This window comes from Camelus dromedarius, chromosome 9 (assembly GCF_036321535.1).
Source record: "Camelus dromedarius isolate mCamDro1 chromosome 9, mCamDro1.pat, whole genome shotgun sequence".
Lineage (NCBI taxonomy): Eukaryota > Metazoa > Chordata > Mammalia > Artiodactyla > Camelidae > Camelus > Camelus dromedarius.
Genome location: NC_087444.1, coordinates 14,924,521 through 14,948,797, shown reverse-complemented (window position 1 = coordinate 14,948,797; position 24,277 = coordinate 14,924,521). Strand labels below are relative to the sequence as shown.

The window sequence follows — 24,277 nt, the reverse complement described above, 5'->3', positions numbered from 1 at the left end:
AACCATGTATACCACCATTTGCACTTGTCTACCTACCCTTTCCATACTGGGTTATCAGTGGCACAGGACAGAGAAGTTGTTTTTAAAAACTACTTTGTTTTTTTTTTTTTTTAAAAGTCCTTGTATCTCAAGCTCAGTTCATTCTGGCAAAAGAGGATAAATAGCTTTTAGTAAAAATCCCTTTACTGACATTAATAGCAATCTATAACCTTGGGCAAGCCTTTTAATCTTTTAACAATGTTTCCTCAGTTGAACAATGAGGGGGTTGGATTAGATGCCCCGTTTCCTCCAGTACTCAAACCCTAAAATTCTGTACCCTTTTCCATGTTTTCTAATACCCCCTCTAAAGTTGAGAAGGGCACAATTCAGATCAGGAAAAAAGACTACTTATATAGGGTTAAGATAGGAGAGGAGAACTAAAAAGAAACAGCTGGAGCCACATTAGCTTGACTCTTTCCCACTGCAAAGGTTAACAGGGCAGGATACTTCAACCAAAAGGGCAACCTAGTAAATAAAAGGAGCCAAATACTAGTTTTTATTGTGCCAATATAAGCAGTCTTAAAGGCAAGAAAGAAAAAGAGGTGGCAGGGTATATCTTACACAAAGAAATCAGAAATTATGCTTCCAAAGAACACCTCTTTTCCAAGGCCAGTTCTGTCAGCCAAAATACCACTGATTCTCTCCCTTTGCAATCTGGGTGGATAAACGTGGGAATGGGAATTGGCCCAGTACTACCAACCAGGCACTGGCCACAGACCACACACAGAGATCATCAGGGGAGGAAAGTCTAAAGATGACAAAAGTTTCTCCGGCTACCAACCTGGATGGGAACATTTCCCACCACTAGTTATCAGCTTTCAGCACAAAGATGGGCGGTCCTGATATATTTTCAGATTCTAGATAAGTGAAGAAAACTGGGTAGAGAGCTAGCTCAAGGCTCTGGAACAAGGAAGAGAGATCAAAGAGATTATGAAGGCCACACCTACCCGAACTGTAGCTGTCAGTGGAGGACTGAGAGATAGAGCGAGACAAAGATCGCCGGCCAGTCTTGGTAGGGAATTTGGTGAACTCCTGCATGTCATCAGCAAACTGGATTTGCTATAAGAGAAAGACAAAAAGTTGAAACTTACAACAAGGATTCTATGAAATGTTTCATTTTTAAAGGCCATACACTGTCTCCCCTAAAAGCTAATGCTGTCATGTAGCTCCTATTAAACCACCCACTTTTCCACCAGAAATGAAGATGGCAGAAGCTACTGACTCCTCCCAAAATTCCTATCTCTTCCCAATGCTTTTGGCAGAATTTTGTCGGGAGAGGGGGACAAGAGAGAAAAATCTTAATACCCAACTTCTTTTAGCATCTGTCTAATTCCACGGGTCTTCTTTCCCACATTCCACAGTTTTCTTCCCCCTTACAACTTTGACACATTAAACTCTTTACCCTTCCTCCCAACTCTTATCAAAAAGCAGGCATAATCTCTTAGTGCTTCTGCTTGTTTTTTATTTCAGAATATTCTCTTGTAGCACATTCTTATCCTGAAGTTAGCAGCGCTCTTGTTTTTTGAAAGAATTATGAAGAGATGCCTTAAATGGTGATGGGCACTGAGGTGCCAATAGTCAGAGTCCAATCACATCTATACTGTACAAAGCCAAGATGGTATCCCCAGAACCTTCCATATCCAGTAAAATATCAGAATATTCTAAAAAAATTTAAAAACATACACATCATAGTAATTCTAACTAATTAGGACTAATTTGAAGGAAGGAAAAAATAATTACTTGGAAACTCTGTATTAAAAACTTCCTTAAATGAAATAAAGCAGAACTAGTTACCTGCTGAAGGATACTTGAATACTGGCCTTAATAAATAGCAAGTAGCTTACAATTAACATTATTTATAGATAAGTTAATGGGCATTTCTAAAGTGTAGGAAAACACATTCTTCTATTAAGTGGTTTAAACCTACCTCCTGAACTCCTGTTTAAACTCTGATAAATCTTTTCTCTGAATATAAAATAAACCCCAACCTCCCATGAAAAACAGAATGGTTTGATAATCTGAAACAATCTGACTGAATCTGAAAAGGTTCCCATGGAGAATCCATTAAACTAAGTTTTTAGCAAATATTTCTGGAAATGTAAACTCTTACAGATTAAAAATCTTTTCTCCATATTGCTAGCAACAGGGTCATAGGCATTTTGAAGCCAAGAACAGTAAACTGCCCATTAGTTACAGCTACAAAACATTCCCCTCCTCTGTCATATGTACCCTCCAGCTAGGGTAGCATCTGCTGGCAATGTAAGAATCAGGCTCAGATGTGCAGCCTAGGCACAGGCGGCTACTATGAACAAGGCTATTACTGAATTAGCAGGACTTTACAGTAATGAAGCAGAAACCAAGGAACACTTACGTTTCTACCAAGAATCAAAGCAGAGAATACTGATGCAATATTAGTCATACATACTAATACTGGGTAGCAGGCCTGAAAGAAAAGCTTCAGTGTGCTTCCATTTAAAACCCACCTCGGCTCAACATCTGACAGGGCAAGTTTTTTTCTTTAGGTTGCTCTGTGAAATAAGGACGAGGCAGAGTCTACAGCCTGTTTTATTAAGTCTAAGGACGATCCTAAAGGCGTGGAAGGGAAAGAGCTACATATCCTGGCATCTAGACCAGGGCCTTGCACATAGAAAGTGTTCAATAATTACCTGTAGAATAAGTGAACCCTTCAAATTTCTTTCTTCTATAGGATCAAATCAATCGAATTTCAAAAATAAATAAGTAAATAATACTCAAGCTAAACCACATATACTGCACTGGAACTTGATTAAGAAGTATCTTTATATATCCAAAGCAGCTTTTTAGTTTAGGTGTTCCAACTTCAACTTTAAATTGCTTAAATGTCAAAAACACAATGGCCTTTTAAAACAAAACAAAGCAAAAACAAAATCACTTATTTAAGTGGCCACAGGTCAGCATCTGCCCTTCTAGATAGGATTTCCCATTGCATGTTCACATGACTTCTGTAGTCAGCAAAGCTAGTTTTACTGAAGCGATTAATCCAGGACCAAGGTAATGACTTCCAATCCAATAAACAGTTATTTTGGTGGCATGAAAAATACACTGTCAAGAGACCATCAACACCTTTTAACACTCCCCAGAGGCAGCCCTTCCAACACCAGCCTCCTCGTTCCTAGCGTGGGCAGCCTATTTGGAAGCTGCTCTCCTCTAGTGGCTGTTACAATTTCCTCCCCTGTTCATCTTTTTCCAAAAGGTTCTAGGTATATTCCCAGACACCATTCACCTGGGGCCAGAAGGGAAGGGGAGGGAACTGCAGTTAACATTTACAATTTTTTAAATAAAAAATATAGAGGCTGCTGTGTCAAGATGGAAATGTGTTTCTTTAGCAATCTAAGAACTAACACTCATAATCCTACATTGTATTAATACAGCTCACTACTAGTCTAAAGCTTAACAAAATCTTTCCCATCTAAAAATATCAGTGTTGCAAGCAGCTTACTAATCACGGCAGTGCCTCATCTCTCAAATAATGAGTATGGTCCATATTTGAAGTGGGCACAGAAAGTTAACTCAGGCCATGACATGAATGTCATACATGTTGCTGTGTATTCTTGCAGCATTTTAAGACTCTCATGGCTTGTAAGTAAAATGATCCAGCTACACAAAGATGGACAACAACCTTGTCTTCTCTCCCACCCCAAAATACCTGCAGGAAGAGAAGCTGTATCAGCAATTGCTGATATGAAATGCAGCTTCTTTGCTAGTTTCCACCAGGCTATCCAGCTCCACTGGCTGTTTTCATAGCTAGCAGCTCTGTCTTCCCCTTGGTGAAGTACCTCCCAAGTGTTGTTCACCTTCACGTTGTAAATAAAGGCAGTGTTGCCAAAAGCAATTTATAGATATCACAAGTTTTCTCTCTAGTGAAACCAGATCTCAATAACAGCCTTTTAACTGGGTTAGACTCACTGCATTTAAGCTAAACATGGTCATTTAGGTAAAAACATAATACAAAGAATGACTACAAAGTTGTTCTGTTTACATTACTTCCTTTTATCATGGTTTCTTCTAATCATTATTAAGTCTTAATTGGTATGTTTTCATGTTTCTTTAAATATAGGTCTGTTAGGAATGCCAGCTCTAAATATGATGTAGGATGGAGAAGAGGAGGAGGGGAAAGAAGATAACAACATAACTGAAGTCCCAAAAAGTATCTGAAAATCATAAAGTCCTATGTTAAGAACTATTCTGTTTGGACACTCACCACCCCATAAATGGCCTTACCCAAAACAAGCACACCAGTGTTCTATTCTTGAACTAATATCAATCACATCTGAGAAAGGTTAGAAGGTCAGATTGACCCATTCTCCAAATAGCACATCCAAATACAGAAGACTACTTGCTGTGCCTTAAAAACTCAATTAAATGTGAGGCCAATTTTACATGCTAACTATTTTAGAGCACTTCTCTAAATAGCTTAGTGGTACAACAGTTGACTCTTTTCTATGTAATACTGAGAATGGTTAAAAAAAAAAAAACAGCTCTACTGAAGAAATAATTTGGGGTACGGTACCCCTACAACCTAGTGGTAAGTCTAGTGACAGAGTGAGCAGAAAGAATTGCTGTACAGAATTTAGCAAGAAAAAGGAATCATAGGCAACTGAAAACAATCATAAGACCCAGAGAAGAAAAACTGTTCTATACTATTTGTTTAGTTACTCCTGATATTTTTTATCATTACAAGCTGAGAAGTTTACTTTCACAAACACATGATCTATCTGGTCAGATGTTAAACAGCTTAGTTACACTTCCTTCTCAGGTCCCACCCAATTTTGCCTTCTAGCTCCTGAATCAGGAAACTGATAGCCATCAGCATTCCACTATGACACTATATCCAACAGATGATGATCAAGATAATATGCAAAGTATTATATTCTTCTAGTCAACACATTTGGTAGGTACTAACAAAGTACTCCAGTGATATTCTAAGAGCTATGAAGGGTAATATGGTCCTTTATATCTGTAGATATGTTTTGAATCACAGTGTAATGATAACATAAATGGCTTTGTCACAGAATTTCACTGCTTCTTCAGGAACATGCTAAATGCTGTACTCTTCACAGACTTATCTGGATATTGTTTAACTTGGGCCTCCAAAAATCAGAGGTTAGGCTAGACATCTTACTAAATCTGTTATTTCACAACAGCTTTTAATTTCTTCAGAAAGTTTCCTCCTAAGGGTGATGAACTAGGCTCAAAGGTAAAGAGCAATTTACTAGGAAAACAAATCATTAAGCAAGCATAGCTTGGAAGTGATTACAGAGACACTGGTCCTCCTTACTGCTGAGGATTATCAGAAGGGCCCGTATTCCTCTTCTAGTACACTACTGATTTTCTGAGACATTCTCAAATTTATACAATGTCCCACTATCTCTAGCATATTGTGTGTGCAATTTTTTCTATTTAAAAATTATGGTCAGCCTATTTCCAAGCTAACACTTAGAAACTAAGCAAAAAAGTGACATCAGAAGCTAGAAATTTTAACAAACTCAATTATTAATCCCTTCCAGAATTCCTATCACATCTTTTCTAATACCTCTTTCACACATCTTTTGGCTAATTTATTCTTTCTTCCACAGATTCTACTCTTACATGCTCTTTTTTCAGAGGAAAAGAAGAGAGTAAGGCTGTCAGCCTAAAGAGGTGCAAGACCTTTTCTTGATACTCACCACTGATCAGTCTGATTCCCATTTCAGATGAATCCAAAGAAACAGTTATCAATAAATGCCAATTTCTTGGTACAAGAACTATAAAAGTCTGAATGTCTTTCAGACTTTCAATTAGGCAAGAGAACTATCCCAAAGATTGAAGGGCATCCCCTTTCCAACTTGTTGCCCTCAGATACACCACCTGAAAAGAGCTTATCTCAAAGGAATCGATCTCAGGCCAGAGTCAAATCCACAGCCACATCCAGTCAAATCTTCTATTCCCCTGTGCAAAAACCAGTCTTCTGACACTCAGCAGGTTTGGGCTGCTCCCTGTCCTCCTTCCCTATCTCAAGTTTCCTAAGTTGTCAGTTTCCCCAGATGGAGCCTGAGTTTCTAGAGGGAGGGAGTGGGCAAGCTGACTAATCACAGTACACATCTCCCTCCCCCACTCCACCCATCTCTCTCAACAGTAACAGGATATAACACACACATAGCACTAGAATCTAATTCCACAGGCAGAAGAAACACTCCTTTTAAAATGGGACTCAACCTGATCTTTCTCCAATGTTGGCAGGAACCAGGGGTGAGGCAACACCAGGGCCCATACCACGGAGCCACTTAAATGGTGACGAAGGAATATAAAGCTTGAAAAACTCTACCAAAGAATGGTTTTATCCTTATCAGCTCCTCCTCCTCTCTTCATATCAGACAATGCACTCTGGCTTTCTATTATCTCCTAAAGTGCTCTAGTGGAAATGAGTGATCTGAGACTCCAACTGCCAACCAGAAGATGAAGAGGTTTAACAAATGGCAACAAGACAAAAGGCTTCCTAATCTTCTGAAAACCACAAACTGCAACAGAACATAAGCATCTGGGCTATGTTTCAATGCTTATTTAGCTATCTACCCGTCCAATTACCTGGCCTGTCTCTACTTCCCTCATCTTTAATCCACTTACCAATATTCTATGAAAACATGCCAGTCATTCTTCTTTTACTCCTGACATAGAATTATTATTAACTCTAGGTTAAAAAAGTTTTTTTCTTTGTACAGGTGACTGAAGAAATCCAGGTTCCAGGAATATACCCATAACTTCAGTGATACACCAAAGTTCCTCCCACTGCACCCGCCCTGGCACTACTGTTACACTTTCTATATATTTTTCCAACTTTATTATGATCACTTTCAACATATAAAAAATTTGATAATATAATGAACATGTGTATACCCTCCACCTAGATTGAATCTTTCCATTTTCCATGTTAAGTTTCTCTCTCTATATATGCATACTTTCAAACAGTCCTGCAAAAAAGAAAAAAAAAAGTTGCAAATACAAAAATTCACAATAAATTCTTCAGAATGCATCTTCTAAGAACAAGGATATTCTCCTACAAAACGATGATATTATTATCATACTTGAGAGCAACAAAATTCTGTGTTATCAAATATCCAGTCTGTATTCAAACACTTAATTTTCTCAAGAACATCCTTCATGGTTGTAGACCCAACAGCCTCCACAACTCTTCCAACCCAGAATGGAATTAAGGTTCATTAAATGCATTTGACGGTTAGGTTCCTGTAGTCTCTGCTAATTTAGAACAGTCCTCCCACTTTTTTTCCTGCCCTTGTGGTACTGACTCTTCTTCCCAGAGTCCAAGTCAACTGCTTTTATAGAATCTGCTATATTTTGAATTTTTCAGATTGTTTCCTTCCTGTAACCTGGAAGTTCGGTGAGTTTTGATTAGAAAGAGGCTAAAATTTGGCAAGAATATTTCATAATGATGTTATACACTTCTCTATTAGGGACACCAAACTGGACCCTTGGTTAAAGTGGTAACATTAGTCTTTGAAAGGTATATTTTCTCCATTGTAAGTAAAGGTTAATTTGTGGGGTGATACTTGTCAGCTTGTGAATGTCCTGTTCCCTAGTGACTTTACCATCTGTTCATAATATTTGCCTGAGCCAATTATATTGGGGAGGAGAGAATCATGATTTTTTTTCTATCATTCCTTCTACATATATTAGCTGGTGTTCTACCATAAAGAAAAGCTTGCCTCCTTTCTCTTTCACTCTTTTTTCTTTCTTACTCTTCATTCATATTTTTATTTATCCAAAACGTTATACTCAATTACATGAGTGCACCGAGTGCTCCAATTGTCCCAAATTGGGCCAGTAGGAGCCTCTTTCAAGCTGTGACTCTTCTTTTGACACGATCTCATTTAAATGCTTCCTTTCCTTCTGATATAAGAAGCTACAACAGGCTCACCTTGTTCTTCCTGCACTTCAGACCTAGAATCAGTCATTTCTCCAAGGAGCCCTGATTTCTTCCACTGGGGAATGGTATTTAAAAACTAAAATCTGGGTATAAGGTGTGCTAGTTGCTATAAGAGATGTCAGTGCTTCTGGGTTATTTCAGTAGACATACAAATCTTTTTGTTTTACTCATGGGTTCTTACTGATATTTCTATTTCAAATTTAACATGATTTTTTTTAACTTTTAATTTTGCTATTTCTGTCTCTTTTCTCTTATGATGACAATCTCAGTCTCTAATAGCAACAAAATATTTACTTATTTGCTTTATAAAATAATTTCAAAATTACAAGACTAATACTATTAACAATAAATTACACAGTGAACTGTATTTCACTGAAGTTCTTTTTGTCCTTAGAATGTATGTCACAAAGATGTATAGTCAAAGTACTGTTTCCTGGGTGATTGTGTAACCTTCCTAATATGTATTTAGGTTCATTTGTTTCTGTTTACAAGCAATTTCAGGGTTTCCTTTTTCCTAATTTTATTTTTTGACATATAAACATGACTCAAAAGTTTAAAAGGTAGACTCAAAGAAGTTTCATTTCCATTCCTATCCCTTAACTTTGTTCCACTCTCCCATTTTTATTGGTTCCTGGTTTATCTTTCTTATGTTCATTTTTGGAGGTAGAAAAAGCAAATATGTATTTATATTCTTATTTTCCCTCTCTTCCTTCCTCAAAAGGTAGCATGGCAAAATACTCTGCACCTTTTTTTCTTCCACTTGCATTGGTTCACAGAGTATAAAAATCAATAATTCTTGAATGCTGGGAAAGATCGAGCCAGGTTACTACTGTTCACCTTATATGTTTGTAATAAAAAGTCATTAGCCTTAATTTGCAATCCTCTCTAAAGCCAATGTTGATTTTAAGTGAAGCTCACAAGGTATGCTGGGATGTTCTTTAAGATGGAAACTTTTCAACTGCTTACAAATTAGGTAAATCTGTATTCTCCAAACAAATTTCTATGAGAAGAAAAGTTAACACTGAAAGCAAGCCATCAGGGGACAGCTCCAAAAGGAAAATGAAGTCTGTGGCACTTTGGAAGGTGGCCACGTAAGCTGAGTAAATGCTATCTGTGTAATTTCTTAGCTTACCAAGAAGGAACAAGATTGCAGTTGTTATAAGAACAATTCGTCCTTCTTGATCTGGAAGTCTAGCTTAAGTAAAGTTGAAAGCCAGCTACATTTTACAAATTCAAACCCTCTTCATATATCTGCTTGAGTGAGTGAACTCCTCTTGTGATATGACAGAAGAAATACACGTAGCTCCCAATAAGCAGCAGTTGAGTGTATGAGAGTCAGCTTTCAGAACCTAGACTAACACTCAACAAAGGTTAATGACATAGAAACTGTATCACTTTTTTAGTCACCATCACTGCTTCCCATCAAGCATAGGCTCAAGGGAGGAAAAACCCATCAATTCAGTATTAGATAACATAATCTAATTTAAAAGAGCTAATGTTAAATAGTAACTATGTAGTTAACAGGTATTGTTTCTAAAGGTGAGTGGCTTAATGAGACCTTTCAGAATCCATTGTGCAGTTAATTTTTCTCAAGTTCAAATGACAAGGTGAAACCACTTTAAAGATCAGCTACAATGAGCTTTAGTTTGCACAGCTCTTAAAAACAAAACAAAATATTAAGCCTCTAGGAGGAGAGACTAGGGACATAATACACAGACAAGAACTATCAAAGATAATCAACCACATTAAAAACATAATTCTATTTTTCATTCTAGAGAGGCAGTATCTGCCATCTTCTTGGCTTTCTAAATTGAAATGTTTATGTTCAATTTTAGGTAAAAGTCTCAGTATGAAATCCTGAACTTAGGTAGCCTATAAGAAACAAGCTGGTTGAAACAAAATGCAGACTACAACTTCTTTGAAGGTATTTAGAAATAAGAGCTACCTGTTGCTCCAGAATGAATACAGTACAATTCCCCTACTCTCTCTCTCAGATAATAATAAAACAGTTTGGGTTTTCCTGACCAGTGACTTTCTGATTAGCTATTTTCTAATGAGCAAAGTGGACAGATGCATAAGGATAAAGATCTCTCGCTTTAGGCTGTATGGTAAACCAAAAAGTCAAAATGAACTTTTGTATAGGAAAAGTTCTTCAGCAAATTTTACCAATAACACTGCTAGAATATCACTGATCTAAATGTTTTTCAAGCCATTTTTGTTTAAATCTTGGATATAAAGAACAAGTAAAACCACCTGATAGCATACGCTGACTGTAAGTCTGAAATCCATACTTATTAGTATGGTGAAAACCAAAGTCCTTTGTAAGTGCCTACATTTCTATTCTCTCTAAACAGTCTGCTTCAACATTTGTGGCTCATGGCTAAGATTTTCTTATAGAGGATTTGTATTTTCAAAACATTTTGGAATCCTTTGACTGCTGGATCTATCCTTCACAGATGACAAAACAGAATAGGGGTAGGGGTTAAGTGACTTGCTCAAGGCAATTTGCTACCAACATTGAGTTTTGTTTTGTTTTTTTTTAAGCAAAAAGTAAAAGAAAAAAAAATCTCTACAAGAACAGTACTATCCTTCTTTTGGAACAGGCTGGGGAAACAGCAGCTTTCCCATTTATTTTCAAGAGGTTAGTTTACATAACAGTCTACTATTGCCCTAAAGCTTTCTGAACTTAGAGTACCAGATAAACATTTGTGAGCTTTGGAGAGAGAAAAGAATTCTTTCAGTTCCAAAATCCAGATTGATAAAAGTGAAATGATGCAAAGAAAAGTAATATTTTAAAGTTGCCAATAAAATGTCATTGAGGGATAATGCTGCTTAGATTTGGAAAGGGTGAGAAGAAAATAGCAGAGCCCAAACATTGTGGAAGCAAAAAGCTCCACTCTGCCACATACTTTCAACTGTCTTTTGAGGAGGAGGAGAATGTACGGGCAACCTAATCCTGACACTTTACTACGATGAAAGAAATGATCAGAGTTTCCTATTGGAATCAAAAGCAATTTTAAAATTCCACCTATATTTATTTCCACAAGGGGGTTTTCAATCTGGTATGGTCAAAACTGACCAATAATTTTTTTTTTTTTGGTCATCTGGGAAACCTGCTGGCTATTTTCATAAGAAATGATCATGTTTTAAAACGTGCACCAGAGAATATATTTTAAATGTGCTTTTTATGGGAGTTTGTGCAGATTGGTGATAGGGGAACTTTTCTTTCACACAGTAACTCTTCGTTATGCTCTTAAATTGAGACCATTCTACTAGGCTCCTTTCTCATCTGTGGTGTACCACTCAAACAGTACCCAGTCCAAGTCACGTCACACCTTGTAACATGTTTGGAAGATCTGGTAGGGCTGGATTTTCCCATTTCAACATGAGTTATAATAAATTTGGGGACCCCAACTAAAATTTTTGGATAAAACAATTTTTACATTTTGTTATTGATGCTTTCCCACTTTCTGGTGCCACTTCTCTGACTACTACGACTTAAAAAAGTTCTTGTAAGGTTATTAATTTTATTGAAATATTCTGGATTTAAGTGACATGATATACGACTACTGAATCTTGGTTTCATATCCATGGCAGACATTATTTAAAGCACTCATTTAATGAATAAAGAATAAAAATTCTGGCTGTTCTGTTTTTTTAAGAACAGTAGGATTTTTTCAAAAACTGAGTAGCAGGTTTTAACAATATAGCTTCACAAGCTGAATAGAACCTCAAAACAAATCTAAACAGTCCCAGGAAGAGAAGTCTGAAATTCCTTTGACCATTTTAAAGGGCTTCTTTAAAAACAGAAACTAAAGATAATTAGTGGTATGATTATATTCCCCTAGGTTAGCTAGCTTTGGCTTTAACGTATCATTGAGCTAACAATGAGACATCTTCTTATTAATAGCAGGTTGTAAGGTTTCATGTAGAATAATTTTTTACATGTGCTGGAAAACAGTTACAACCAGAACCATCTAGTCTCCTGGCTCCTCTAGGAGGACGGTCAGCTCTGTTCTCCAAAGGGCTCTGAATTTATAGGAGCTTGGCCTGGAAGGCCTTGAATACTGCACTTAATTAGCAATTCCTCAGTGTAGATCTGGAAAGTTCTTCCTAGACCTCAGGCAAGACTATCCCTGTAAAGATCACCTTAAAGAGGTCTTGGCCTATGGTTATACTAAAGGTCAGATTTCAGGGAGGTAAAGGTAGAACTGGCATGGGACTCTGCATGCTCATTGTGTGTCAACCTCTAAATTTAGTTGTGTCCTTTCTACATAACTCTTTCTCCTGTTGCCTCTAAGGAAATTTCATTCATGTTTCTACAGTACATGTTACCCACAAACCATCTGAGGCACAGTTTGGCCATTTGTTCCAGTCAAACAACAACTTTTCTATGGATGGAGACATATTAATATTGGTATAAATAAAGCAAACCTTATCTGCCCCCCTCTCTCCCCCTCTTTTTTTGATGGGGTGAGGTAACTGGGTTTATTAATTCATTAAAAAATTATTTTAAATGGTGGTACTGGGGATTGAATCTGGGCGGTACTAGGCATGTACTCTACTACTGAGCTATACCACCCACCCCCACCTCCCCTTTTATCCCTGAGTTCTATTTGATAATAAAGCAACAGTGATAGACCCTTCGAGACTAAAAAGGAATCTTTTTTTTTTTTTTTTAATCTGGGTCTCAAGTCCACTCACTTTGGCTTAAGGAGGAAGCTGCTCTCCTGGCAGACAGCTTAGTCTACTGTATTTGAGTGCTGCCCTCTTTTTTTCCTATCATCTTTCTCCAATCTTTACTCTTTGGCTGTTTCCTCAGCCCCTCAATCAACTCCTCCTGTGATTTTCTGTGTTTTGAAGCCAGAATTTCACTAAAATGTCCTCTCAAGTCCTTTATAATTTTACTATCACTTTAAGTCCAGGAGTTTACAATATGAATGATCATGTTAAGGAAATTCTCATATGACTCGACTTTTAATCCACTGAGTCCAAGCTCAGCCAACCAGAAACTACAGGTGGGAATGGGGACAGAGTCAAAATCATTCTTAGCATTTCAAAGAGAACACAGACTAAAGAAATGCTGTTGGTTTAGTGGACGTCTGGCCATTTTTTTTATACTTATACTTCTTCTAGAGACTTCACCTTCGAGTTCTTTGCACATTGCCTTAGTTGTACAGATGAAGAAAATACAACCTAGTTTGTCTAGGAGATATGTCCAAACACCCAAACTCACAGCCTGGCTTTATCCTAATCACTACATTTTCAATTCTAGGCAAGCTTTCTAGGTCTTTAGCCTGGGGTCCATGGATGGGCTTCAGGCTGCCAACTCCCCTTTTATGCAAATTGTTACAGATAATGTACATTTATCTGGAAGGTAAGCAGAGCTCTGATAGGGCTCCAAACCCCAAATGGCTGGAACCACTAATTAGATTTACATGACCCAAATAATAACCTCACAAGAATGTAAACTCCGCAGGATAGATACGGACATTTGTTTTGTTCACTGATGTATCCTAAGTGTGGACACAGAAGGTGCTCAATCCTGAGCTGAGAGGGCTGCATGATTTCTGATCACTGCTTACTCTGAATACTTTGGAAAAGAAGAGTAAGTATGGGATATTTTCAGGACCTCTCACATGAGGACCAAGATTTTCCTCATGGCCAAAGTCATCTAATATAGCTGGCAGCTGCATTACCATCCCGATATCAGATTTCACAATAATTTTGGCTAGCCTTGCTAGATAATCTAAAAGAGTAGTTCTAAATCTGAGATTTCTCAAGTTGGGCAGAGGAAGCTATTCCAAAATGCACATACCAACCCATTCTCCACCTGCCCCTTACCCTTAATCCCACCCCATTCTGATTAAGTAGGTCTAGATTAGGGCCCCAGTAATGAATATTTTGAAAAAGCTCCATAAGTGACTGATACTTTTCATTCCTTCCCACTCCATGGGAAGGACTGATCTGAGACAATCTAAGCAGGATCTGAGAAAGCAAATACTAAGCACACGGAGTCTACCAAGCTCCTGATAAAGTGACTCAAGGAACACAGGGAACAAATGAGTTAGTATCATTCATAGACAAATAAGGCCAAAGAAGTATAGAATCTACCTTTAATATTAACTCCATCTGTCAGCTACAGACAATCCATCAGATGGATCCACAAGGGTTTAGGAGAACACAACAAAGAGCTTGTCTGAAGAAGAGAGACTGTATTTTTACAATGGGTTGGTCCAAATTCAGTAAAAATTGGCAAGGTGCTCTCATTCCAAACATGCCCAATGCTCAGCTAATCCTCTCCCTGTGGAGTCAGAAAAGAATGTGCAGAATTCTGAACCCTCTACTCCCCAAGTACGAGGGGTTCCTTCTCCTGAACGCAAGGGTTGAAACTAATCCCATCAACTCTCTACTCCTAATTACAAACCAGGTATAGAAATGAGATGCCTCCCAACATATGTGCTCTTCAGGCTGCCAACCTTTGTGATTTGTAAACCTTTGTGATTTGTAAACATCCTTTACCTCACTATAGTAAAAACCAAGCCTCTGCCAACCTCAATTCATTCTCAACTGGCAAAGAAGAACAAAAACCACCCCCAGAGGAATGTTTCTCTCTGGGAAATCCTGGGGAAGGGGTGCAATAGGGTCAGTCCCTCCAGTGTGCATTTTCCTTGGACTTGCAATACATTTGTTACACTTAGAACACCGTGTTCCCAACCAGCTTGGTGTCTTTTCTGTTACAGATCTGAAGTAAACAGATTCTACAGCAGCTACAAGCCTGTTACCAAGGCCACTGTATTGATCAGTATAATTAACATTCACAATTCATCTAGTCCAGCATGAGAAGCCAGCTGGGCTATTCTCTATAAGCGCTGAATACTGAGAATCTTCATGTCTTGCCTGCAAAGAAGTCTGGTGCTCTAGACTCTAAAAACTCAAGTACTGTTTTAGAAGCTGGATACCACCTGGCCACCCGCAGGAAACTGAATTAATTACCAGAACAACTGAACACATTTGCCATCACTATGAAGCACAGATTTCTACTTCCAAAGCTACAGAATTCTGGCAGTCTTCCTTTCCCCTGAATCCTGCCTAGGATATACACTTTAGGGAAAAGAACTCACACAGAATTCCCAGTCCCAACTAGAGCCTGAGTTCCTGGTTAGGGCAAGCACTTTCCCAGAAGACTGTGACTCTGAAGAAGGTGTGCTTCAAATACAACAGCATATAGAGCTTCTGAGCACTGAGCTCAGCCTCTGGTTCAGAAGGGGCAGCCAGAGCTGCAGAATGAGAAGAATCAGAAATTTGCTTAGCACTGCCAGGCAGAGCTGTTATTTATTACTTTTAGAACTCCAACACTGATTCCAAAATGAAACTGTTCAACTCATCACTGGCCCCAAATCTCAAACACCCTAAGAGTAAGCTTAAATCAAGAATAAACCAGAACACCAGTTTCAACTTTGGGCAGAGTCCCTAATGCTAAGGGTTTAAAACTTGGTGGGAAATTCAAATTACCTTCCCCATTATGTCTAAGGAGCCTCGAACCTTCAAGCCTATGGCCTTGTGGTTCTCACGATACTGGGCTAAGATGCCTCGGGCCACAAATTCTCAGCAGTTTCCTCCCTTACCTCCCATTTCTGGCATTATACAGGGATCTACTAAGCTGTTGGAAAATCTCATCAATTTCTTACCTGCAATTCTTGGTACTCCACTATCACCCACATGGGAGGGGTCTAAGTTAGAAAAACAACCCTGGCTAACAAAAGGGGAAAGTGAGCCAAAGCCACCAGGTTAAGTCCAATTCATTTTCTCCTAGGGATAACCATCTCACAATATTTTACTCAATAAACACTTATTAACAGTATTATGCGCCAGGCACTACATACTATACATATATATGATATGATCCTTGCCCTTAATACATTTGGTCTAGAGAAATCAAAAGAAAAATAAGATTCAGATATCAAGTCAGTCCTGTGAACAGTCTGAGAAGTACTACATTGATATCAAACCTATTTTTGAGACACAGAGGAGCAAGTTATTTTGTTTAGTTTTGATACTCAGTCTAGTATGTGAGCTTTCTCTTCTAAACACTCCTGTGGGATCAGCTCTGGAGCTTTAGGGGCACCAACAGTTCATATGAAGGGCAGTTGGGTTGAGATAGCACAAAAAAAACCCAAAAGCTGCTGAAATGCTGGTTTCAGTGTGCATAAGTTCCTGGGTTGAACCCTCAAGGCACTGATAATGAGTCTCCTGGGAAGCTTAGAAGCATCCCAAAGAGGAGGGTGACGAAGAACACCAACAACCGTAGCTTTGTCCAAGGACAAACTGCATGCTGGAAACTTAATCTTGTCTGTTTCTGAACCTGTAAGGGAGACACTATGGCTCAGAGGCCTACCTTTCTAAATCAGGGTTTTTAAACCCAGGATCCATGGATGAGTTTCAGGGAGTCCCATTAATCCTCTGAAACTGTATGTATGTTTTTGTGCTCCTGAATTTTCCTGAGGAAAGAACTGTGATTTTTAAAAGAGTTTTAAAGGGACCTGTCACTCAAAAGATTAAGAACCATGTTTAGAGTCTCTAATACAGTGCGTATCTCAGGAGCATTCCCTTAAACTGGCGAAAGAGCAATCTATTTAAGTTTTTTACCTTTCACACAGATTTGTCTACTTATTGACCTCTCTTCTGAAATCATAAACAGAGATGGGTGTGCACTTTGAGAATTCAAGGTGAACAGCTCTTTTCTACATCTCCAAAATAAAGCTAACCATCACAAGAGCCCAAACAGATTTTCTTTAAAAGCCTTTGGGGAAGGAAACAAGCTGGGGGTGGTCAAAGAAGGCAGAGCAGAATCTTTCCTACTAAGTTTCCTAACAGTCCTCTTTTTGATTTCAGAATCCTAAAACCATAGCTCACAGCCTAAAAACTTTGACTTAAGGTCAAGCCAGTCCTGCGAGGGAAGCAGGGGTGGGGGAATAAAGTAATTCCCATTATGCCCATGGAAATCTGTGCTCCAAAGGTTCACCTTAATACAATTAATAAGCACTAGAAGAGTTGGAGCCATTCATTAAAAACACAACTTCCAAAATCCTGATATTGCTCAATACACAGTGATATGAATAGCCTCATTCAGGAGGCCAAAATGAATGAAAAACATGGTCACGCTCATCTGTTCCAGGCCTTCAGCCCCTTCATTTTGCTACTCACCAATTCACCATCTAGTTCACAGGGCTGCGCACACTGCAGATCCGCATGTTAGCATATTCCTTGGCACCTTGAGCACATAGGCTCAGTGGGATTCCACTGATGCTATTGTACACACACAGGTTCCGGAGAGAAGAGAAAAATATATAAACAACAAGGCTTGCTATAGCTGGGCAATTCTTCAGATTGTAAAGAACTAAGCCTGAGGCAGGTCCAAGATGAATAGCATGGAACAGTGAACAAATCCCTTCTGTTTAAGCCTCACTTCTAGCATACAACTAAGTACAGGGTGTCCACTTTAAAAGAACTGAACTGGTTGGGCTGGTAAAAGAGAACATTTTAAGCCCATTACGCCCCAGAGATTTAGTACAGAGGCACATTAGCTGAGGCACTGGGGCTTTCAAAGCAAGAAAGCAGGAACACGCTCAGTCCTAGATTTGCAGTTCTGTCAAAGTCCTTTCCCTATCTCTCCTCCAGCATGCCAGATACTACCTTTCACCAGCAGGTCAGTAAACTTCTTTACTTTGTGTCCTGCCTAGGTAGTAAATGATTAAGCCCCATTATATACTGATAAGCAGTACCAATCACTATATACATTCTGAGATTAAGGCACCTGACTGAATCCTTTAGAAAAATTGAACAGAGATAGGAACAAAAATGAAACCACTGTGAGTGTCAACAAAGGCAAAGGGTGCTCCACCCTAGTTCTGTAATTGCTGTGGAGCAAAGGCCATATATTTCTGCAGAAGAAAATCAGCGACACATATTAGGAGCAGGCTGTTTAGAGCAGAGAGAAACAGTACCTGGCAGAGGGAGTTGGAGTACACATGGATGGGATTTGAAGGTGACTATTTACAAAGATAAAGTCACAGCTCAGAAGAGCCTCTGGAGTTGTTTCATGTGATTCAAGGAGTCTAGCTTGGGAAGACTCCCAAACTATTGCAGGTTGAGGAAATAAAGTGGACTCAGCAAGGCCAGTGTCTGACAAATGCCCATATTCTATGGGTATGTTGTGTGGTATGCAGAATGAGGTGGGGGAGTAGAGCATATCTCATTTCTGTTACAAGCTCCAAGTTCTCCCATTGTCTGTGTACCTCCTGGAAATCAACCAATATTACAGTGTTCAATAGGTGTAAGCTCTACATAAAACATTTTTGTCAGGGAAATTTTTTTCCTGTTGAAGATATTCCAATAGAAACATCTTTGTTTTGGCTCTTTAAGAATATTCTAAAATTCCATATAAAGCAGGGTACTTTTCAGAGTGTAAGGAGGCACTCACTGAATAGTATGCTGCAATAACACGTATAAACCAGATCTGTACTAAGCAAACCAGGGCATATGGTCACTCTAGTTATAAAGGAGTCAATATATCAAATAGTGTTTACTAAATGCTAATCCCCTTAACAATCCTGTAGTACTATCATTATTCCGCATTTCACAGATTAAAAATACAGAAGCTCAGACAGGTGAAGTCCCTTGTCCAAAGGTCAGACAGCTTTGAGATGGTAGAGGCAGAAGGTAAATCTCACTCCAAAAATCAAGTGCTTACCTTACATTGTACTACTGGAAGTTAAAGAGGTCTTATGTAACAGCCAAACAACAGTGGGGTAGCAAGAGAACTACCTGAATGAGTCAAGGGAAATACAGAATCAGAACAGAATTCACAATTATATGAATTTTTAATTGCTTACCATATGCAAGGGACTGATAATATTGACAAGAGTTGGAAGGAAGATTTGTGGTAAGAATCTGTCTTTAACTTTGGATTCTTGGATTTAAGGAAAAAACTGAAATCTGGTCTATGCAAATGTACTTTTCTTCATACACCTGAGGAGGATGCTTCTGACCCATCTCAATGTGATGTGTTCTGAATTATTATACCCAGTATAATAAGGATGATCCTTCTTTATAAAATTTTAACACTCAAATTTCCAAACTTGAGAAACAGTAGGTATATTTGATTCTCCTTTATTGGCCAGTTCTTTTAAATAAAAGCCCCAAGAGGGCATTAAAGTGCTTGTTTACAGATTACGATTACTTGAGGTGGCAGAGTAAACTTTTCTGAGTCACAGGGAACTAAAGATCTACCTGATTCTATGTATCAAAATATGCTTTAATAAATAACTTTACAAGAATATTATACTGGGTAACATACACTGGATCCAAATCCAGTGATGAAACAAAAGGTTCACATTTGTAATCTTGCCAGCAAGAGACCTAGACAATGAACAGATTTTTGTTACAAGCAAAAAACCTAAAGGAACTTACAACAAAGTAATATGGAAACTAATGTCTAACTAAACAGAATCAAATAAGAAAAAGAAAGGTAATCAATATCTGTAGAGAAATCTAAAAAAAAGTAAGACCTTCTTATACCCCTGACTTTTGTTCAAAGATTAGCACTAAAACAGTACCTGCTCTAAAGAGAAGTGAGAGAAACTAATGACGTGGAGAAGATAGGAAATGCCAATCTATCAAATCACTTAATACTGGTGTAAGTTCTACAAAACTGCACCAAGAACGGGCCGTTACATAACCCTGGTAAGAGGATCATCTTGGATTCCACCCAACAGGTCAACACTGGGACTCTACCTGATACGCTTCCTAAATCTCAGCTGACCCTTCTGAAGAATTAGTGCTGTATATATTTTATTCAAATACATTCTACAAATATCCTACAAGCAAAAGTAGTTCCTTGTGTTTTTTCTTTTCCCTATTGTGCTGGTGGTAAAGGTCTGACTCCACAGATCCTAGGTTAAATGCCTAATGTATCATTCTGGAGGGTACCCCCAAATATTCAGAAGTGCAGATGCTCTGATTGGCTTTCCAGAGAAACATGTCTCTCAGGAGGTTTCACTATCAAGCTGGAGATGTGGGCTTACTCTACAGAAAAAAAAAAAAAAAGAACAAAAACAAACAACTTGATACAATGTCAATTTCCAAAGGCCCAAGGACAAATATCACCACTGCAACACAAAGTAGCAGGAAAAAAGTGATAAATACCCACTGATGATGAGGAACTAGCTGACTTGTTTGGTTCCACTGATAAATGCCAACACTGAAAAAGGACCCTCTTTAGATGTAGTACAATGTACACTGCCCTTACAACTCAAGGACTCCTTTTCCCTCCCAAATTTCCCTAGCAATATCATTTGAAATCACCAGTGACAGTCATGAACAACTCTTAACACGTGAATCACACTACAGCTATTAATAATGACCCATGAACATTTCCTTTAGAACTTAGTGTCAGCAAACGCTGTCTCCCTGAGGAATTGGTGTATTATTTCCCATGTCTGCTAATGAGACTGTAATTCTGTGATTCCTTTCATCCTCCTACTCCTACAAAGCTTAGAGTTGCGTGTGATGATCAGCCTCATCAACTGCCTTAGCCCTCAGGTTTAACAATATTGTTTTCCTTTTTTCTACAGTTTTGACTTCCTATCTATATTGCATGTGTCCTGTGTTATAAAAGCCATCTCAAATGCTCATTAAAGAGAAAGAATGTAAGTATACCAATAGACTTCTCTTTAAAAACCATTTTTGCTATCTTAGCTCCCAACACACACCTATCTCCACCTGCTCTAAACAAAAAGCACTTATTTGGCAATTGAGGAAACAGGCACAGAAATTCACTTGCTTGAGGTGTTACCCATTTGGCTTTGTGACACCCAGATCAAGCCTTGAATCAAACCAACAAGTCCTACTATCTACATAGTACTGCAGTAGACCTCAGGGCATACAAAAATGGGTAAGCTATGATTATAGATGACGAATCTTGGTATCTATACTTTTTACTGAAGGACATACACTCTTCCCCAAAGTGTATAAAACTCACAAGTTACAGTGGAATCTAATCTGACTAAGGGCCATCAAGGTCACCCTGAAGTAACCTATAGCCTCCAAGTGGCACCAGAAATATCCTCATTTCCTGAGGGGCCTCAGGGCTTGCAATGATCCTAGGATTAGTTGGTCTAGAGCCACACTGGAATCCTCAAAGGAGAAGGACGGCACCATTTGAAGAGGTCTTTTTCTCACACCATTCAACACATGCCAAGATAGAATTTTTTCTCTTTGCTCATGCTTTCTTACATTATCAACACAAGGCAGAAGTACAAAAGTGACTTAAACCATAGTGTCCAATTCAGCTGAAGCTATGAAAAAACAGATTACTTAGGACTTGCTGTATGACCTTGACTAGTCCTCAATCAACTCATTAACTAAATAAATGCCTTTTACCATTACTAGTGGAAGGGTAATTAGTCATCATAAAGCACTTTAACACAAAGTGCTGTGTAAATACTAAACAACAAAGCTCAGAAAGCACAAGATTAATAAGAAACACGGGGGTAAATTTATTAGCAAATGGAAACTTACAATAGGGTCTTCCTACATTCATGGCAGAGACTGCTCCTTTCCGCTAATGGAATGAGTCTCTAAAATCATTAGCACTTGGCTGACAATAATACACATTAGCAATATTCCTCTTGGGAAGAAAAGAGGAAAAGGGATATTTATTCCTGTAGGCAGCAATACAGACATCTCAATTACTAGTTAGCCAGGTGGGCAATCAATATTTGAGTACCTACTATATCATGCTTGGTACAGAGCTAGGCACAATGGATACAATGGTTGAACACGAGTCTCTGACTTAATGGAATTTACAATCTACAATACAAAGTTTGTCTTATTAATAGTGGCACTTGCAAGAATAAAGCCTTGCTAAAATAAAAGCAAGTAAGAAACATGCCTGAAGTAACTAGACAAAAGACAACAGGCTAAAAGGGGAGAGAAAGACTTCAGGGAACTAGGGTACCAGGGCCTTCCCACTCTTTCCCCTTAACTCACCACAGGTACTATCCTTAAGCATTCTGCTTATAAAGACAATGACTCTGTCTCCACATACTGCAGATTACAAAGGGTTACTCCCCCAGCAAAGCAGTCAGCTGAATTGAGAGCACTAAAAATAAGGTTAGTGAGACTCCTTAGAATTAAGGGATCTTCTACAACATTTTGAGAGACATTCTTGGTAAGATCTAAATTTTGTGGGTAGACAAAGCTAAAGCACACGATGGTGACCTTTTCAATCCTGAATTTGATTTCTGGGTACATCAATTTCCTTAAAATAAAAAAGAATCATTTCTTCCACTGATGACAGCTTAACTAGTTCTGCCTGAAGGACTGTAACTTCCTGCAAACCTTGCTTTTGTCAGCTCATACAAGCAGTGCATCCCATCAAACACTGCATGCCTTTATACAGGAGGGAAATATTTATCCAGGTTCTTACCGGTTTCAGAAAGGTCACCTCTCTGCAAAGGTTCTCTGGTCTACTGTTAACTGGGTGCCAGGTATGCAGAAGGTCAAGATATGTTTGGCAGCAAATGTTCATAAAGCACTAGGGATCCTAATATCACCACTAAGAGCTGGTTAGATTAAAACCTCCAAAGGTTGCCGTTTAATCTCCCACTGTAAGAGAATTAGAAGGATGTCTTCTGAGCTCAACCCACAGGACAACAGATTAAACTTGTTCTGCCTCCCTAAGTGCAATAAAGAATGAGCAATCGTTCCTTACCACCCACCCTTCCAACCCACCCAAGCTCCTTTCTCAAGGGATGCTTAAGTGTTCTGTTCTCATGACTTTACAATCAACCTGTATCCATGACAGTGTCTGCTGCCACCAACCTCCAAATGTTAATTTCTTACATATGTCGAAGCAACCAGACGACCACAGAAGACAAAAATCACTGTTTTCTTTTCAATTTCACTCTGCCCTCATGGTTTCACCTGCATAATAGAATTAGCTCCACGCATTTTTCCACCTTGCCTCCAAGATCGCACGCAGTTGTTGGATAAGCCGGCCACTGCTCCCAAAGATTTACCCAAAGAAGCACTACCAGATTTACCTACTCACCTGAAGGGAGATTTTCCAAGCGCCCTCATCCCCTGCCCTGGGGTTGGTCACAAGGGTCAACTCACTTAGTGCTTCACCCCCTCCCACTCCCGTCCTCCAGGCCCTTCGTCCAGGAAAAGTCAGCCGCAATTTTAAGGCCCAGCCCTGTGGGGTTTCGAAAAGATCCCAGACTAAGAGCCGAGGGACAAAGGAAAGTGAGGTCAGGGGCGGCCTTTCCAGCTCGGGATCGGCCTGGGGCCGCTCACACACCACCCCTCACACCACCTCAGTCGTCCAGGGTCCCTCAAACCTTCCCCCTAAAGTCCCGAACTAGCTGGAGCCCGGGCCCGGGGCTCGCTCGCGCCCCTTCCGCGAGGCCCCAGCCCGGACCCCGCAGCTACCCAGAGCCCCCGCACCTTCTTGGGTGCCTTGGTGACGGTGGCCATGAAGGAGTACTTCTCCGCGTCCTCAATCTCCTTGGCCTGCTTCAGCTCCTCCCCGACACCGGGCAGCGGCATCGCGTCAGGCATCGACATCCCCCGGCCGGCCCGGCCCGCGGCTGACCCACCGCCCCCGCCTCTTTCCCTCACGGGCGCCCTCCCGCCCGCCCGCGCGGCACCCTCCGACACGCGCTCGCCCACCCTCCCGCCGAGCCCCGCGCGGAGCTGCGGCTGGGGCTGAGGTGCTGTGGCCGGCGCCTCGTCCGCTCGATGGCCCAAGACAGCCGGACAGAGACGGCGGCGACAGGAGCACCAGAAGCAGCAACGCCGAGCTCCGACCGGCCCGCGCCGCCACCTCCGCCGCACGCAAACACGCACGCAAAGTAAGGGTAGAGGGCGGCGACGCCACGTCGAGTACTGGCAGCTCCGGGCGGGCGGGGGAGAGGCGGGGAGAAACGGCGCTCTGTCATGACGTCACCACACCCGACGGGGCCGCCGAAGCCACCCCTTCTTCCTAGCTCGCGAGTGAACCTCCGGGGATGAGCCAGACTGTTTGCGCCGCCAGGTGTCGCCATCAGCCCTGTGAGCGGCGCATGGTTCCTAAAAGGATGCCGCGGAACCGCGCGGGGGCGGTCTTTGGACTGCGGAGTTCAAGGCAAGGCCTCACAAAGGCGTAAGGATATTTGGGAGCAAAAACCAGAGTCCCCATGACACAGCGTACAGCCAGGCCTAGAAAAATTCCGG

The 24,277-nt window shown here is 40.0% G+C and overlaps 1 protein-coding gene across 3 annotated transcripts in view; it reads right to left on the bottom strand.

Annotated features, from left to right (window-relative positions):
* Positions 1 to 23,908, bottom strand: part of AHCYL1 (adenosylhomocysteinase like 1) — a 36,910-nt gene extending 13,002 nt beyond the window's left edge. Inside the window, exons 1-2 of one of the 3 annotated variants that reach the window (XM_031457767.2) lie at positions 23,510 to 23,908; positions 987 to 1,098 (exon numbers count right to left, since the gene is read on the bottom strand). In XM_031457767.2, coding sequence (XP_031313627.1) covers positions 987 to 1,098; positions 23,510 to 23,629 — 232 coding nt within the window. In that variant the 5' untranslated portion in view covers positions 23,630 to 23,908. Of the gene's footprint in view, positions 1 to 986; positions 1,099 to 17,206; positions 17,469 to 23,114; positions 23,135 to 23,509 lie in introns of those variants that run through there. The other 2 variants (XM_064488805.1, XM_031457768.2) reach the window with 2 other exon arrangements.
* Positions 23,909 to 24,277: the final 369 nt, after the last annotated feature.